At 32.9% G+C, this 17,507-nt stretch overlaps 1 protein-coding gene across 2 annotated transcripts; it reads left to right on the forward strand.

The window, feature by feature from the left end:
* Positions 1 to 4,985: 4,985 nt before the first annotated feature.
* LOC132721514 (sentrin-specific protease 2-like) lies at positions 4,986 to 8,399 on the forward strand (the record flags this gene model as incomplete). Of its 2 annotated transcripts, none has more annotated exon segments than XM_060705831.1 (5): positions 4,986 to 5,090; positions 5,351 to 5,452; positions 5,960 to 6,017; positions 6,548 to 6,616; positions 7,387 to 8,399. In XM_060705831.1, coding segments are annotated over 5 exon segments (415 nt in total), but the record flags the coding sequence as incomplete, so codon positions are not given.
* Between the last annotated feature and the right edge of the window lie 9,108 nt (positions 8,400 to 17,507).

Genomic DNA, 17,507 nt, shown 5'->3' on the forward strand with positions numbered 1-17,507 from the left:
ATATATCAAGTTTCATAAAAATATTTTCAGTACTTTTCAAGTTATCGCGGGATCCAGTTTTGTGGACGGACGGACTGACGGACGGACAGACTGACAGACAGACGGACAGACAGACAGACAGACAGACGGACGGAGGGTAAACCTAAAGTTCCCTCCGGTTAAACCGGTAGGGGACTAATAAAGACTTACCGGTATTTAAATCATACATTTGGGGGAAATATCATAATATATTTGCATATTTTCCCCCAAACACACTTATTTTAGGAGCTTTCTGTCCAACATAAGTTCCAGGGATTTTTTTACAGATCAATTTATTGCCACTTTTTATTTGCCTAAGAATACATTAAAGTTACATTAAATAAATAAGTAAAAATATGTTTGCCGTCAGCCTAAAAAACCAAGCATTCTACAGTTCCATTAACCTTTTTAACAGTATTGTTGTAAATCTCATCAAATATTGTTCATAAATAAGGATTTTAAACGGAAAACCCCACGGTAACACTAAAGTTCGTATACGAATTTTAACATGCAAATGAAGATTATAATCAGCTTGTGTATGCGCTACGTCACAGTGTTATAACTGCTATCTGGAACACAACAAATATGAGATTTTCTTGTGAAAACACATTTTAACCGTTTAACTTCACGGTGCACTAGGCCTGAGGTTCAGTAAAAAGTAATCATCTCATAAAAAAAAGATTGAATTTGTATAAAAACATCCGTTACAATGCGGAAATATACCGTTAAATTAGGACTGCTACATATAGTCATGTATGTTGATTTAATATTGATGTACGGATGATTTGAAGGTGGAGTTTATCATGCAAACAGAAATTGTGCTTCCGATTTCACCACAATGAGGTTGTCCATTTTTTATGCTTATAAAATAGAGAAAAAAAGAATCCCTAAAGAAAGTCCAACACAACATAATTGAAAATGTTGCAGGCTCGGTTTGATTGAGCCTGTTCATGGACGGTACTGTAAAGTGCTAACTACCGTCCACGCGCCTAGCACCGGCTTAAGCAGAATTCAACATTTAAACATGAAATGGTAAAATTTTGAATTTAGATACATCCGCAGATGTGTTCATACGGCGGTTGTCATGGAACCTTCAATGTGACCCTTTCGTGCCATTCAATGAAAAGGGGCGTATGGTTCCCAAGTAATGAAAAGCGTGTGCCCTAAACGAGAAAACAATGGGCGGAACTAAATAAAATGGAATTTGGAAAGGGGATCAGAGGTTATGAAGCCTGCGTATCACAGATAAGACGTCAAAAGACAAATTTAAAAAGCAGGCAACATATCCTAAGGGTGATTCAACATTATTCAAGCAGGAATATTGGAACCACCCAACTAGAAAATGCCGAAAAGTTGAAACTAAATATACCACAAGCACAACAATAATGTCGTGCTGAACGATCTTTAAGGATCAGAAATATAACATCTCTGATTATAAAACTTATTTTGGTTGATCTGGAGTCGATAAAAAGGCCAGGCACATGATCAAACATTTTTGTAATATGGCGGCCAAGTGCTGAATTTTTTACCTGTCGGAAACTATTAGGTGGTTTATGTTCCTAATAAGATTTTTATTTGTCCATCCTTGGCTTATCAACAGATTATATAAAGTTTTATCAAGGTATGCTTCACATTACTTCATGGCATGTCCGATGAATGAATATGAGCGTGTCAGATTCCTGGCACGATTATTGGTGGACTTTCCCTACTGGTCTGTCTCAGCGTTCATGTCATGTCATAGTATATAAACGGGTACGCTGAAGACCTTTAGCTAATGCTTGATGAAACTCACTGAGATGTGATAATACAGTATTAAAATTTACCTAGAAATCCAAAGCACTCAGAATGTATCATTTTAATTAAGGAGCGCTACATTTTGTTTTATGGATAGCTCTATTTTGATATCTTACTTTACTTACTTTATCCAGCGTAGGGTCGCGAGATTATAAATCTCTTGTAATCCCCTCGGTCTGACACCCAATGATTATTATCCGGTATAACAGTATATAATTTGTTTTTTATAACCTTATCGAGTCTGTTTTTTAACGAATTCAGCATTGGTGAACATACTACAGTATCTGGTAATCTTTTCCATTCCGGTACTACTCTTAATGAGAAAAAATGTTTTCTTATTTCCTTTTTACATGATTTTATTTTCAACCTCATGGAATTTTCTCTGATGTGATGATTATCAAGTTGTGCTTTTTCAAAAAATACATTATAATCTATATCTTCCTTCCCATTTTATAATTTCCATGCTTGTATGATATCACCTCTACTGGGCAGAAACCAGTTTCCGGACAGAATTCGAGTTTTTTTAATTGTCTATTTTCTAATAATAAACATGCATTAATAAAACTAACATACCAAAAACCTGAGCTCTAACTACGTCCGATAACACAATTAATACTGCTTGGTGACGTAAGCAATGTACGAACTGAAGGGTTAAATTAGGTCATCGAAAGTGTAAATTGTTCACTCTTGCAGAACCAGTTTCCGGACATATATTCATATCTGTTTTTAACTGATAATTATTCTAATATAACAAAAAAATTCTTCTCACATATTAGCTTTCTAATATAATTAAGCTGATTTACTGAAAAATGTTTATGATAGGAAAAATAACGATCTCTGAATCATTGGACTGAAAAGTGAAACGGATATTTTTTGTGTGTACGGCAGCAACAAAGTGCGAAAGTGGAGTAAACCTAGCTATACACTGTTTTCCGATACGTTACAGATTTAGCTCTGGGGAATTACACCCAATGAACTTCGAATGAAGTACATTGTGCATTAATTGCTACCCCAAATTATATCCCAAAATCAACAAAATATTGCGCATGCGCAGAACAAATTACATGCCCCAAAGGGATATAAGGCTATTTTTAAAACACAGGTAAGTTATCCTCACAAAATTTTAATGATGTATCAACTTGGAAGGAAGTTTATTTTCTCAAACAATCAAACCAAGCATCTTCATGACATATTATACTGATCGTCATCGATAGAGCAAAAAATTAAGCCGTTATAATACTTGTCCGGAAACTGATATTGTCCGGAAACTGGTTCCTGCCCAGTACCTTCAATTGTGAGTTTTACGTATGTCATATTGAGATTTTGAAATAAATGTACATAATTTCTGATATACAAAATTTTGGTTATGGGTACTGTAATAATCGTATGGACTTAACAAAATACCAGTAATTGTAATGGCTGTTATATTGCTACCTTAAGTGATGAGTTCGTGCCTGTGTTAGTGGGTAGGTGATGAGTTTGTGTCTGTTAGTGGGTAGTAATACTTAGTAAAACAGCTGTTCATTAATATCATGTTGACTAAAATGTTCTAACAAACAAAAACATGTTTAAACTATGTGTTCCCCCAGATTTTGAAATGTACCCCCAATTTTCAATGACAGGGGGTACATGTACCCCTACGTTTGAAATTCAGTGGGCATGCTGCCATTGAGTAAATCTGAGGCTTTACCCAACAAGTTTCTAATTTCTCGAAGTAAAGATTTTTTTCTGTACACATGACACTATTTCTCATTGTTGACAACTGCCTATTGTTCCGATACCTACCTTTTGGAATGCAGCCATATATTCAAAATCTTTATCTATTTTAACTGATACAATTAATTCCTTAATTCTTTCTCTCTTATATACATTATGTATCACAAATCTTAATCAGTTATTCTACCTTTTCAAAACAGACGATTATTTGTAATTTTTGTGTCGCCTCTACGGAGTAGTGGCGACATATAGGGATCACTTCTCCGTCGTCTGTCTGTCTGTCTGTCCGTCCGTCTGTCCGTCCGTCCGTCACAAACCTTGTCTGGACTACTCCTCATAAACTACTGGTGCAATTTCATCCAAACTTTACAGGAATGATCAGTACCAAGTCTAGTTGTGCATATTGTCAGGATTTTCCGGTTCAATGATTTTTGTCAGAGTTATGGCCCTTTAATAATTTTTAATTTTAAAGTTTGTCCGGACTACTTCTCTTATACCACTAATGCAATTTCAATGAAACTTTACAGGATTGATCTGTAGCTCAAGTCTTTGCGCATATTGCACGGGTTTTCCGGTTGAATGATTTTTGGCCGAGTTATGGCCCTTTGATAAAAAGGTTTCTTTTTCCCACATTAGACCAATTTTGGACAAGTCAAAAACAGTAGTAGATAAACGTTGTCTTCAAAAAATTACATAAACGTCGGTAAATTAGCGGTAAACTACAAATTTGAAAATTTTGTTTTACAATGCCTGTTGCAATAGCGGATGAATAACAATCTAAAAACAATCATTGAATATTTAATTAAATGTAATCAAAATCAACAACAACTAGAATTGTAAGTGTTTCTGCAGGAAACAGACATATTTTCATTTGTCACATATTTTCGCGATGCCGATTTTTACGATGAAAATATAATAGTTACCAAAAGGAAAAATTGTTTTGTTAAAATGTGTCCAATAACACTTAAAATGTAGTTTATTAATGAAAATTCCTTAATGTATCGTTTACATCAATTTTCATTGAGAATTTTGCCAGTATGTGTTGTACAATGAATATTTTCTTAAGGGAGGGGGGTGTGTGGAGTTAATCAGAAAGAAAACATTATAATGGTCTTATGATAGAGGGTTTTAGAACTTATACTTCAAATATCACTATCAATAAATAGGTAAAACTCCTTTTTATAGATCAAATCAATGTACATACTAAGCACTTTTTCACTTCTCCTTATGTCGTCAAACTTCTCCCTGATAGGAGCTGAGGGAGAAGTCACTTCTCCCTAAAATTTTGGTCTAACTAGAGCCCTGAAATATTATACCTTATTCACAACCAGGAACATTATGCATCAATATTAAAAATAATATATATGTATGATTCTATTTTTTTCTGGAAATATCCACTGCTGAGAGTAAAAGAGAATGTAAATTGAAGTTCCCTCTATAATATATTTAAATTTCAGAACCAAGCTGAGCTTGACCTCATTCAATAAATCTGAGGCAGACAAATTCTACAAACATCTAGAAGTTTGTGAAAAGGAATTAATCATCATTCCTATTTGCGATAAGTAAGTGTGAATTTTAAATAGATAATAAATCTTAATGATGTTAGTTTTCATTTCTCTTCTTAACAACACTCATACGTAATAGTAGAAAAATTTCATATTCACATAATTAGTTTTTACATCATTTGTGCGGTGTTGTTTTTTTTAATATTTTGCATTGAATTGTATATCAACCTACTATGAGAGCACACTAAATGAAACCGTAACAACAAGTTTGTATAAAATGTGATGGAATGTAATGCTAGAATTGGAATTTGTTTCAGCGTCCACTGGTTCCTAGCGGCATTGTACCCAAGAAAAGGTCAGCTCTATATTATCTGCTCCCTAGGGCAGACTTACAAGAATGTTGCGTACACACTGAAACGGTAATAATTCTGAAATCAAACATAATAAGTACAATCGGTTCAGTTAAGAGTTTCTAAAATTAAGACACTAATTCTGAAATTATTTATGGCAAAATTGTTACTATACATATTGATAACAAGTACAATAATAATATCTTACAAAAATGTTGTATGAGAATTTCTTAATAACTATACCACTATATTTATTATTAATTTTTCAAATATATCATTGTGTTCCCTTCTTTTTCTCAAAGTTCATACGGTATTTACATCACAATATAATTTGAACTTCTCATCAAAGATTATAAAGTAATGTCAATTTTATAATGACATAATTAAACCGACACGGACAATGAATATTAAAGAAGAAATATCAAATTTATCATTATATAATACATGTAGAATGAAATTACTTAGGCAAAACAATAACGTATAAAACAATGCAGAGCACTTGCAATATTTTTTAAAATAAAACCACATAAAATGGTTTCTAATTAAAATTAGTATCATTACAACTTATTATTTCAGGTACTTCTTACCAAGAATTTCAAGAGTTGCGCAAGATATTGCAGTCAGCTACCCTAAGGTGTGTACTGAGCTATTAAATCCATGCCCCCCCCCCCCCACGGCAAATGTCATTCAATTATTAACTTGCATACCTTACCTAAAATAATTAGTTTTTACAACCAGTACAAAGCAATGACTGCTGCACTTAATTATATAAAGGCAACAATAATATCATTTTGCTGTGACACTCATGTATGATTCAAATTATTTATTTTCATCAGTTTTGATGATCTATGGCATCAAAGGCTCTGTTTTCTTATACAACTTTGAATGCTCATGTTTTTATATGTTTCTGGTCCTTCCTTTGATGCCAGCACTATTAAGTGTTGAGAATTGAGTACCGCTCCAGCCAGTGCTAGGGGGCGTGAGGGATGTTGCACTTATTCAGTATCCCTCATGTACAGACTCAATCAAACCGAGTCTGCAATTCTCTTGTAATTTTGTTGTGATTCATGCTTCTGAGGGATCACTTTGTTTCCAGATTTATAAATAAATGTATAATTCCAAGATGAGAAAATGACATAATACTTATGTTAAATTATATTTTAGGTTCCAAGACAAAACAATGGAATTGATTGTGGTGTTTTCACAATCTACTATGGTTCTGATCTGATACAGGTGTGTATTGATCTTAAATTTATGTATGGTTGAAAATAGTTATTTTGAACATACCTTTTATTCTGTTTACATCAATATTGACGCAAAGCATACGATTTTATTGCCTACCTCTTTAATAAGCGTTTGCTTCGAATTCTGTAAAACTATATTTGGTTTATACAGAATTTATTTTAGTTCGATTGTGTAGGAAGCTATAAGCTTATAGACACACTTTCGAATCCGTTCCTGGAACCAACCAGTACTGAGCAATGAGTGTAAAGTTTCTTGCTCAAGGAAACAACGACTTGCCCCTGACGGGGATTGAACCCATACAGCTAGCGATCATTAGATTACTAGTCTGACGCGTTATCCACTCGGCCATGTCGCCACTCAAAAAAAACTATATTTGTAATTCTTTTCCTGTATATTCCATTTAAATGGATACAATCATTCAGCTAAATGGTTAAAATGTAGAAATGTTATGACATTACTACGTTATTGTACTTTATGTGTACTTTATTCAACTATGATTTTATTTTATGGCAAAAATGCACGATTAAATAATCAAATAAATTGCCCAGCCCAATTTATTCTAATGGTACCGCCGAATGATTAAATTTTTATCGTGTTCAAATCATATATTTTTAGCATTCAACTATTATATTTCTTCTTCTCAAAACAAAAAATAATATTAACCTAAATTTTTAAAATGTTTTAAAGTTTAAGTTATAAATATATCCCCATCATACACTATTAATAGATGACTGACATTTCCTTTCTCAATCTCACAGAAGAATCACAAAGATTGGACAACGCTTGGCGGCCATGGTTCAAGAGTTAAACTTTTGAAAGAGTTGGAGGAGATGAAATAGATTATGTTATAAGAGGCATTATGATTGCTAATACCAAAGACATTATATTAACATTAAGGCTGCATGCCTCCAGATGAACCAAAATATTTCAAGAAAATATAACTTGAGAAAAATGTATTAACGTTTTATGAAAAGTAAAAAGACTAAAGATAAAAGTAATAATTTCCATGTTATTTGCTATTGATGGCCAATTTTTCAGTTATTTTCACCATATTTCTACTGCGTTACTAACGCAGTAAGGGTTAATTTTGCATATTTTTACCTCTTTTTTTTGTAATTTAACATGGTTGTAAGTGCCTTTTGAAATGTGCATATTATTTTCTCTGTCAGTTTAACAATATTTTACTTTTAAATACATTTTCAAAATTTTCATGAACATTATCAGGAATCTAGAGGTGTGCTGCTTTAATTAAAGCCAAGCAAATTGTACATAGTTCATCCTCTTGTATATGCTCATTATGCTTACTTGTTTTCAGTGAGTTTAATCATTCATGTCTTTTTGTATTTGTCATGTGTAATGTTAATTGTATCATGTAACAAGAAACATAACTTGTTTTCGTTACTTAATAAAGAATCTTGAATTGAATTGAATTAAATTAGATAATATTTTTGTTTTACAATGTCTATCAGAGCAAACATCTCTTTTGTGTTTGTCAGTATTTACTAAAGAGTTTGATTATATTGTTCATGATAATTCATGGTATAAGTTGATAAAACTGGGACATTAAGTGGAGACATTTAAATATTTTAAAATCTATGTATACAACATTAAAAACAAGAGTAAAACATTGTAGTAGATTAAGTGATCCATACGAATGTTTTCTTGGTGTTAACAAGGAGAGTGTTTGTCTCCCTATCTCTTTCCCATGTATCTGAAAACCTTGAAGATGAATTCATAAAAAGTGAAATTAAATGTACTGATGTTGATATGTTTAAAACAGACTTCCCGAAATACGTCGGTCCGACGGACATGTCCGATAAATTTTGATCAGGTCCGACAATTTTTTATTCCGGATCGGTCCGACTGTCCGGCTTTTATTCAAGCCGCATGTATACAAAATGGCGTCGCTAAAGGTGCCAAACCTGGGGAAAAACGAAAATCTACGTCAGAAGAGTGCGCAGAACAGCAATAAAAGGATGAAAAGAATAGACCTGAGACAAAATTTAATGAAAAAAGGAAGCAGGGGTGTATGACAGGGAGGAAATGAAAATGCGCTGTACGGATTGTGCCGATTTTTACGGCAAGAAATAAAAAAACAAAAAGTGTCTTAGAAATACAAACACAAGTTTTTCATTGATTTTGATCAATTTTATTTGGTCCGACAGATTTTGTTTCGGTCCGACAGATTTTCATGGTTTGTCAGACCGAATGTCTGACAGTTTTTTTAAACTTTCGGGAAGTCTGTTAAAATGTTCTTAATCTTATATGCTGATGATATTGTTATTCTTGCAAAAAGTAAAAACGAACTACAAAAAGGTTTAAATGTTTAAGCAGATTATTGTGATAGATGGAAACTTTCAGTGAACACATGTAAGACGAAAATAATGATATTTAGATGGGGTGTATTTTGCCCAGAAATATTAATTTTTATTGCAAGGAAAATTTTATGTTATTGTATGTATTTATTCGATTATTACAGTATGATTTTCTTGACAGAAACTTGGTCGAGTGAATGTATTAACATGAAGGTTGACGGTTTTGAGTTATTTAGTCTACATCGGTCGGAGGACAATAGCTATAGTAAAAGAAACTCTGGCGGCGTTGCTGTATACGTAAAACTTGACTTGATTGATTTTGTGTCTTTATACAGCACAGATAGCGATGATATTTTATGGCTGAAAATTAACGGTTCAGTATTTGATTTACATAATGATATATTTTTGTGTCTTTGCTTTGTCATGTAGTACCGAAAGGAAGCTCAAGAGAAGCTTTCATTTTGTCAAATATATATGATAGAGTTTTAAATGAAATGGTAAAAATTAGTACTCATAGAATCTGATATTTACATATAATACGGTACTGGTTAAAGTTATGTCAAAGTGATGATTTAAATATGCAAAGAAAATGTACAATGTTTTAAAAAGTGATCTTGAATCACATCCTTATCATATAAGTTGGGTATACAATGTAAAAAGGTTATTATCTAGATTAGGATTTTATGATGTTTGGTTAAACCAAGGAGTTGGTGATGTCAATATATTTTTGAATATTTTAAAGACACAATTGTACGATATATACCAACAGGACTGGAATGAAAGTTTACAGGAATTATCAAGAGCATTAATTATTTTACAGAACAATTTCTAGTTTTAATTTTCAGAATTACTTAAATGTTCTAAATGTAGAAAAACATAGAAAGTCAATGTCTAGATTGAGAATGTCATCCCATAGGTTAGAAATTGAAACAGGTAAATGGAGAAAACCTATAAGCACACCAATTGAACAAAGAAAATTACAGTATTTTGTTAATTATTGTACTGTTGTTTGTAAAATCATTTATCAAAAGATTTGTAATGAATATAATTTTTGAACATAAAAACAATATTCCTTCATTATTATCAATTTGTTGTAGAAACTTTTGAAAGGTTGCTATATAACTTGAAGCAGCTTTGGTTATATTTATGTACCAACAATTTAAGGGTCATACAACCAGTCATATATCATAAAATAGTAATTTTTATGGTACTGTATTCTATTTTTCTATGTAACATTTTATTTTCTGTGATAATTGTAAATTTCATTTTGTTTCCAGCATTTTGGTCATAAATGATAACAAATGATAATTTGTTGGGTTTTTTTTATGGAAAATAGTAACCAAATTCATTTTTTTTATATTTCCGGATTAAGGTTGTGTGATTGTTTTTTACATGTTCATTATAGTACAGGAAAACTCTAATAGAACTTGCTAAATTTCCTTCCTGCAAAAGTAGTTCAAAATCTATGATACAGAATTCTTTCAGGGTATGAATATTTAAAAAAATAAATTAAAACCTAAATCTATTTTGTTGAGTAAGCTATTAAATGAATTGGCCATAGTAAAAATCTCTAGTAATTATTGATTAATTTCTTCAAATGGTAAAGATGATCAATGTTTTTTTCTAGTGAGATTGAACTTTTAACAGATTTTTTAAGAATGGAAAAAATTACAAAATGGTTTCAATTTTTGATGGAAAATGCAATGTCCGTGCACTGATCGAAGTGTGCATGATACTGAGAAGTAGTAAATATGAACACATTTTAGTTTTAACATTATTGTATTCATATTGTTAATGGTATCACTCTATAAAACACAAGAAAACTCATATTTTGATTGTCTTGAGTGAAAATAGTGAGAATTAGAAGACCTCTTTTTGTGGCTTAGGTCTTATCTTTATTTTTCACTTTTCTGAGGTTGAGAACTACCTTTTATAAATATGAATAACACATATTAAATCTATTCTAAGGTGTTTTTAATTTATCTGATAAGTTTCTGACAACTATCAGGTAACTTGTTATGTAGTTCTTACTTCAAAAGAAGTTTGATATTATAAATGTACATTTTTTGTTAGATTATGAATATTTTCGACCAATTTCAGACTATTTGAAAATTGACACATGTTTTGTTCAATAAGCTATAAAATGAAATAGCCATGGTAAAATCTCTTAAAAATTGGTGATTTGTTTCCTTAAATGAGGTAGATAATTATTATCTATTCTATTTTTATTGAATATAAATAATTTTTTTTAAAAAAAATGTTAAAATTGGTATTTGGATTAAATTAGAAAAAAAAATGCATTGTCCGAGCACCGTTTTGAAACATTTTTGATACTGAAAAATAAAAAATATGAAAATATTTTAGTTTTTGTATTATTATTTTCATAGAATTGATGGAAGTACACTATAAAACACATATTTAGATAGTCTAAAATTATACTTTTGAAAATTAGACCTTGTTATGTTACTTAGGTCTTCACTTTATTTTCTCCATTTTTCGAAATTGAGGGTGACCATATTGAAACACAAATATCTAGAGTTGTACATGGTAAAAGATGTTAAAAATCCTGCAATAACATGCTTAAATATTATATATTTGAAAGAGAAATGTTTCTTTGTTATTCTTGAAAGTGCCCATTAGGGTCCGCAATCCTAATATCCATATCCATAAGGTCATCCTCGTCACAGTAAACTGGTATGTCGAAATTTATGGAGTCAGGTTCCCTTTTGCTTTTCTGCTGAGTTTTTCATGCTTTAAGTCTGAGTCGTAAATTTGTTTTATCTCATTTTCTCTGCCATTTCTGTAATTTTGTTTTCATATGTTTTTTTCTTTTTTTTTTTGTAAAAAAAAACATATATCTGACGTACAAACACTACTTCACTGAGTTAATATTACATTTCTATATCTAATAACATACTTAACTTTTGATATTTTAGTATAAACAACTAAAATATGATCACATGTTGATCAGGAGACTTTTACACCCAAAATTTATAGTTTTAAACTATCATATTTCTGGAAGTGCGTTCAGAGGGGTTAAGCCCACATTAGTCCCTCTCAATTTTTTGTTGGCCTGATGTTGTAATATTTCTGGCTTATTATATTTCTACCGGCGACTAATATATGATTAATATGATATTAATGCAAGAGTTCATGTTGTAACAATTATTTTATTAAGAGAGATCTTAAATTCTATAAACAACTGATTTAAATGCTAAAAAAGTTATCTTATACATTGAGCTAAATATGTCTGTGCCTTACCTGCGACTGTAAGTGAGTTAAGTTCGTTTGTACATAGTTCACTGTTTATTATGTTTAAGTATGTACCCCGTGGCTGCACCTGCATATGTACCTGCATCCTGAATTGACTTCTTTGTTGACGTGAAGTCTTTACAACTGATACCAAGATGTGTATAGTCTTCTTCTTCTTCAATTGTCTGAGCACCAAGTTTCCACTGCCGTGATGATTTAAATTATTACGTTCATTAAAGACTATGATTCCACATTTGGTTCCGTTTTATGCAAAGCGCTATCGTTTCGAATAATCATCGCATATAGACAACATTTCATCTAGTCCATTCTTTGAGAAGGATACCAATACCATGTCATCAGCCACTGTACAAATATTCATGCCGTACAAACAAAAACCTACGTAACTGTTTGTAAGTTTATTGATAAGATCATAATGATTGATAGAGAAGACACAGCGTTGGTGAACTTTTCATTCCTTGTCTGGTACCTTGAAGTATAGGGAATGATTCTGAGAGGAACCCTCAGCGTCTTACACAGCTTGAAATGTTACGTTATAAGTTTTTAAAGCTGCATGCCTCCAGATGAGCCAAACTCTTTCAAGAAAATGAAAAGAAAAATGTATTGAGGTTTTATGAAAAGTAAAAAGACTAAAGATAAAAGTAATAATTTCCATGTTATTTGCGATTGATGGCAATTTTTTTTCAGTAATTTTGACCATATTTCTACTGCGTTACTAACGCTGTAAGTGTTAATTTTGCATATTTTGACCTCTTTTTTTGTAATTTACATTGGTTGTAAGTACCGTTTGAAATTTGCATATTATTTTCTCTGTCAGCTTAATAGTATTTTACTTTTGAATACATTTTCAAAATTTTCATGAACATTAGCAGGAATCTGGAGGTGTGCTGCTTTAAAGGCAAGGGATGACGTAACGTCGATATGAACTTTTAAGAGTTTGTAGAAGATGCCTATATGCCACATGCGATCGAATGATTGACGCCTATCTAGAAAGCAGACATAAAGTTTATTATCTTGTTCCCGTGAGAAAAACACACTTTCACGTAATATAAAAGACATCATCATGATCAATGACCCCGGTTGTTCTTGAAATCCGCCTTGCTGGAGATTTATTTTTTCCAAATGTTTATGTTTACAGTACATCTTTCTTAAAGTACCATTTCAAAAAGTTTTGTTGACGTAAGAGAAATAGCCTGATAATTATTTGGATCGTCTTTTCTCTTTTTCTCCACCTTTATGTAGGGTAATAATAATCCCATCGGACAAAAAACTTTCGTAACATGTAAGATATTGTATTAAATAAAAAATATGTATCAATGTTATCATTTTCGGGCGTTTTCAATCCACCGGGCTCTGCCTGGATCGTCCTGGGCTCTGCCGGGGCTCTACCTGGAACGACCGGGGCTCTGCCTGTGTCAACCGGGGCTCTTCCGGCGTCATCCGGTTACGACCGGGGAAGCACCGGCATGAACCGTAGCTTCACCTGGGCTCTGCCTGGATGATCCGGAGCGCATCCTGGGTGGTTAGTTGGGAACAACCGTAGTGCTGCCGGGGTAAGTGTGACCTCAACAATAATTTCACCACGGATCGTCCCGGATCATCCCGGTAACTTACCGGGATGGTCCTGGGCTCTGCCGGGAGTAAGTGAGACCGCAGCTTTAGGACATGATTTTATTAATTTATTGATAGTATCTGGTAATACTGTAACACTTTTGTCTGGTACCAACGAGCTGGTAACTATTGAATTATGTTCATTTACAATACCATACCATTCATCATTATATACTGGGTGTTCGAAGGGATAATAAAGATCTCTGTATAAAGTATGAAACCCATTGTTCAGCCACATCCTGATAATAGATTGCTTCGATAGATTCGGTTATTGAATTTGATGCCCGCCCCTGTAGATAATCCGACGGATTTTTTCTGTTATTTGTGTCTATCTCGGGGGTACGGTCAATTTCCTGATTAATACCAATAAGATGTTGTTGCACATGATATCTATGTAAACGTCCTAACGCGCACTTTGCAGCTTTATATTGTATATAATTATCATTACATTGAACTCGAGGCCTACCCTCCGCGCATCACAATCTACTCATTTTAGCCAGGTGTTAATGTGCATTATCAAGATCATTTTTCCAATAGGGTTAACGATAAGCCTTAAATTTTGAAACAGGTAGGCATTGAGATGCAATTGAGATTGCACTAGTTTATGTATCGAACGCCTTTTCTATGTCCTGTTTCTCTAGGTTACTCGTTTGTTATCGCGTTAATTCACAATCCTCTCTTAAAAGTGATTGGAATCGCGCTGTTCTCTTCGCCAGTTAATCTTTGATTCATCTGGTATTGTCCGAAGGCGGTTAACACAGTCGCCCTCTATAAGCGGAATACAAAATGATGCTACTATAGGCCTATGATGTGACACATTCAGTGAATTATCGTCAATTATCTCACAATAACTAAAATAGCATAAAGTTTCAACTGGTAATAATATATGATCTATCAATGAATGATAACAGTTACCGTATGACACATGAATATGATGCACCCTTACATATATCTAATTTGTTAGTGACTTCCAAATTTGTGCAGCTATAACTGCTCTCTAGTGTTTGTAGAGTTTGCAACCACATTCACATTGAAATCCCCTATAAAAACTGGTATTCCATAGTCTTTATATGTGTACCACAAATAGTACAGTTTGTCAATATATTCGTTAAATGTGTCTATGGTGTGATTTGTACATGGCAAAAATACTTGAAATATAAGCAAATATAAGTCTGGTTTCACTTGTAACTGTACGCAAATTATACGGCCGTCTTCAATAGGAATAGGTGTGATAAAATTATCCAGTGTTCTGTGCCACAATATTGCAACGCCACATTTTCCGCTAAAGTCTGCCACAGCATGAAATTTATAGTGACTATTTATTGAGCTAAAAACATGTAGACTGTTGTGAAATAAACAATGCTCGGGTAACCTTAAAACTATACGATATTGTATTTACCAAGCATTTAACATAAATACGCCACCGCAGACATGATGCCGAGACAAGTTAATTTGAGAGTTATACATATTATATTAGACATTGTAATAAACATTCACCGATAACGGACTGTACGTATTGTAATGTTTAAAATCAGTATTCTCATCTACAGAAATGTAACGTGCGTCGTAGCGTTGTAATCAGCTGCTCTGTTTCCATAGTCACGGAGCTCTGTACGTGTTAACACGTTATTCCTCTAGGCCAGAAGCACGGGTGAAGTACTAGATCAGCGTTTTCGTTAGCTTCAATGTTCAAACGAATGACAACTTTATTTTTTTTTAGTTTCGCACAGGAAACTTGCGAATGAAGGACACAGTTGACCCACGGTTTGTTACAAAGTTTGTAAGATGTTTTAATGACACTGATCTGTTATATCCTCTACAAAGAAATCTACGCCTGGGCCTTGTTGCGTGCCAATCAAATCTGTCATATTGATTTGAATCCCTCTCCTCACGAGTCGACACACGAACCGGTATTTTTGCATTTTCGGAAATGCTGACATGGATCTCACGAATGTAACATCTTGTCGCTTTAGTAAAGTACCGGCAGAGCGAGATGGTTTGTGTAACGGAGTATTACCCATGTTTGACGAATGTTCCGCAATCGTATTGCTTATACCAGACGACTCAGACTGTTCCGCATTATTGACACTGTTCTTGTTGTTTGAACTCTTCGTATTTAGTTTAGATATTTAGTTTAGAATGTATATCAATAGTCTTAGAATTGCTCTTACTCGTTTCCGTTGATAAGGGTAACTTAACGTTATTTTCAGTTTGACACTTATGTGACAAATATACATCAGGGATTCTTTCCATATGTCAACACTTATTTTTTGTCTGTTTCAATCCTCAAATATGTTTTCTTTCTTTAAAAAAGGTGTATGACTAACAATTCCAAATGATATCCCTCTAAATCAAACACAATTATTTTCCTCCCGTGAAATACACAAGTTTAAAAAATGGCTGCCGCTTACATTTAACAAAGCCAGGTCTAATATAAATTCGCAGTAAGTAACAGAAATATGGATGGATGGTTGGAATTTTCTCCTACACGAATTGTTTGTTTTTATTATTAAAACAAGCGATCATTCGTATTTTTTAAACAAAATAAATAATATCACTGTCATTTAATGTTGATTGTCGGACTTATTTTCAGCTCAAGACTTCTTGTTTTTAATGAGAAATTCGCACGAAATGGGGCTCTCAATGGGGAAACAGATTTTAATATTTATGTTAATATTATGGAAATTTCGTTTAAACTTGTTTTTAGCATAAAATAAAAAGAAAATTTGTTTGTTTGTTGTGTAAGATGTAATTTTATTTCATCTCGTGAACTTTAAAAACAGTATTCTAACTCGTGGCTACGCCACTCGTGAGAATACTGTTTTTACAGCCCACTCGATGAAATAAAATTTCTTATCACACACCCGTGCCGATTTTGCGACTCCGTAAATATGGTATTGCACGGCCGTGCATATATTTTGACGTGACGTCATTAGCGTTATACAAACATAGTGTAAAGACGCGCTAAATGTTAGCGTTATACTATAGGCGCGTCAATGAAAATTGACTCTTATTTCACTTGAAACGGTCTTTATTTTGGGTATGTGATAAATAGAATATTAAATTCGTGTAAGTTCATTACTGAATTTATTGCACTCGTTGAATAAAATAATATTATGCTCGCCAGAGGCTCGCATAATATAATTTTATTCAACTCGTGCAATAAATTCAGTATTGAACTTACACTCATTCAATATCCTCTATTTATCACACACCCGTGCCGATTTTGCGAATCCGTAAATATGGTATTGCACGGCCGTGCATATATTTTGACGTGACGTCATTAGCGTTATACAAACATAGTGTAAAGACGCGCTAAATGTTAGCGTTATACTATAGGCGCGTCAATGAAATATGACTCTTATTTCACCTTAAACGGTCTTTATTTTTGGTATGTGATAAATAAAATATTAAATTCGTGTAAGTTCATTACTGAATTTATTGCACTCGTTGAATAAAATAATATTATGCTCGCCAGAGGCTCACATAATATAATTTTATTCAACTCGTGCAATAAATTCAGTATTGAACTTCCACTCATTCAATATCCTCTATTTATCACACACCCGTGCCGATTTTGCGACTCCGTAAATATGGTATTGCACGGCCGTGCATATATTTTGACGTGACGTCATTAGCGTTATACAAACATAGTGTAAAGACGCGCTAAATGTTAGCGTTAC

This window comes from Ruditapes philippinarum, unplaced genomic scaffold (assembly GCF_026571515.1).
Source record: "Ruditapes philippinarum isolate M1 unplaced genomic scaffold, ASM2657151v2 ctg16481_1_1_1_1, whole genome shotgun sequence".
NCBI classification, from domain to species: domain Eukaryota; kingdom Metazoa; phylum Mollusca; class Bivalvia; order Venerida; family Veneridae; genus Ruditapes; species Ruditapes philippinarum.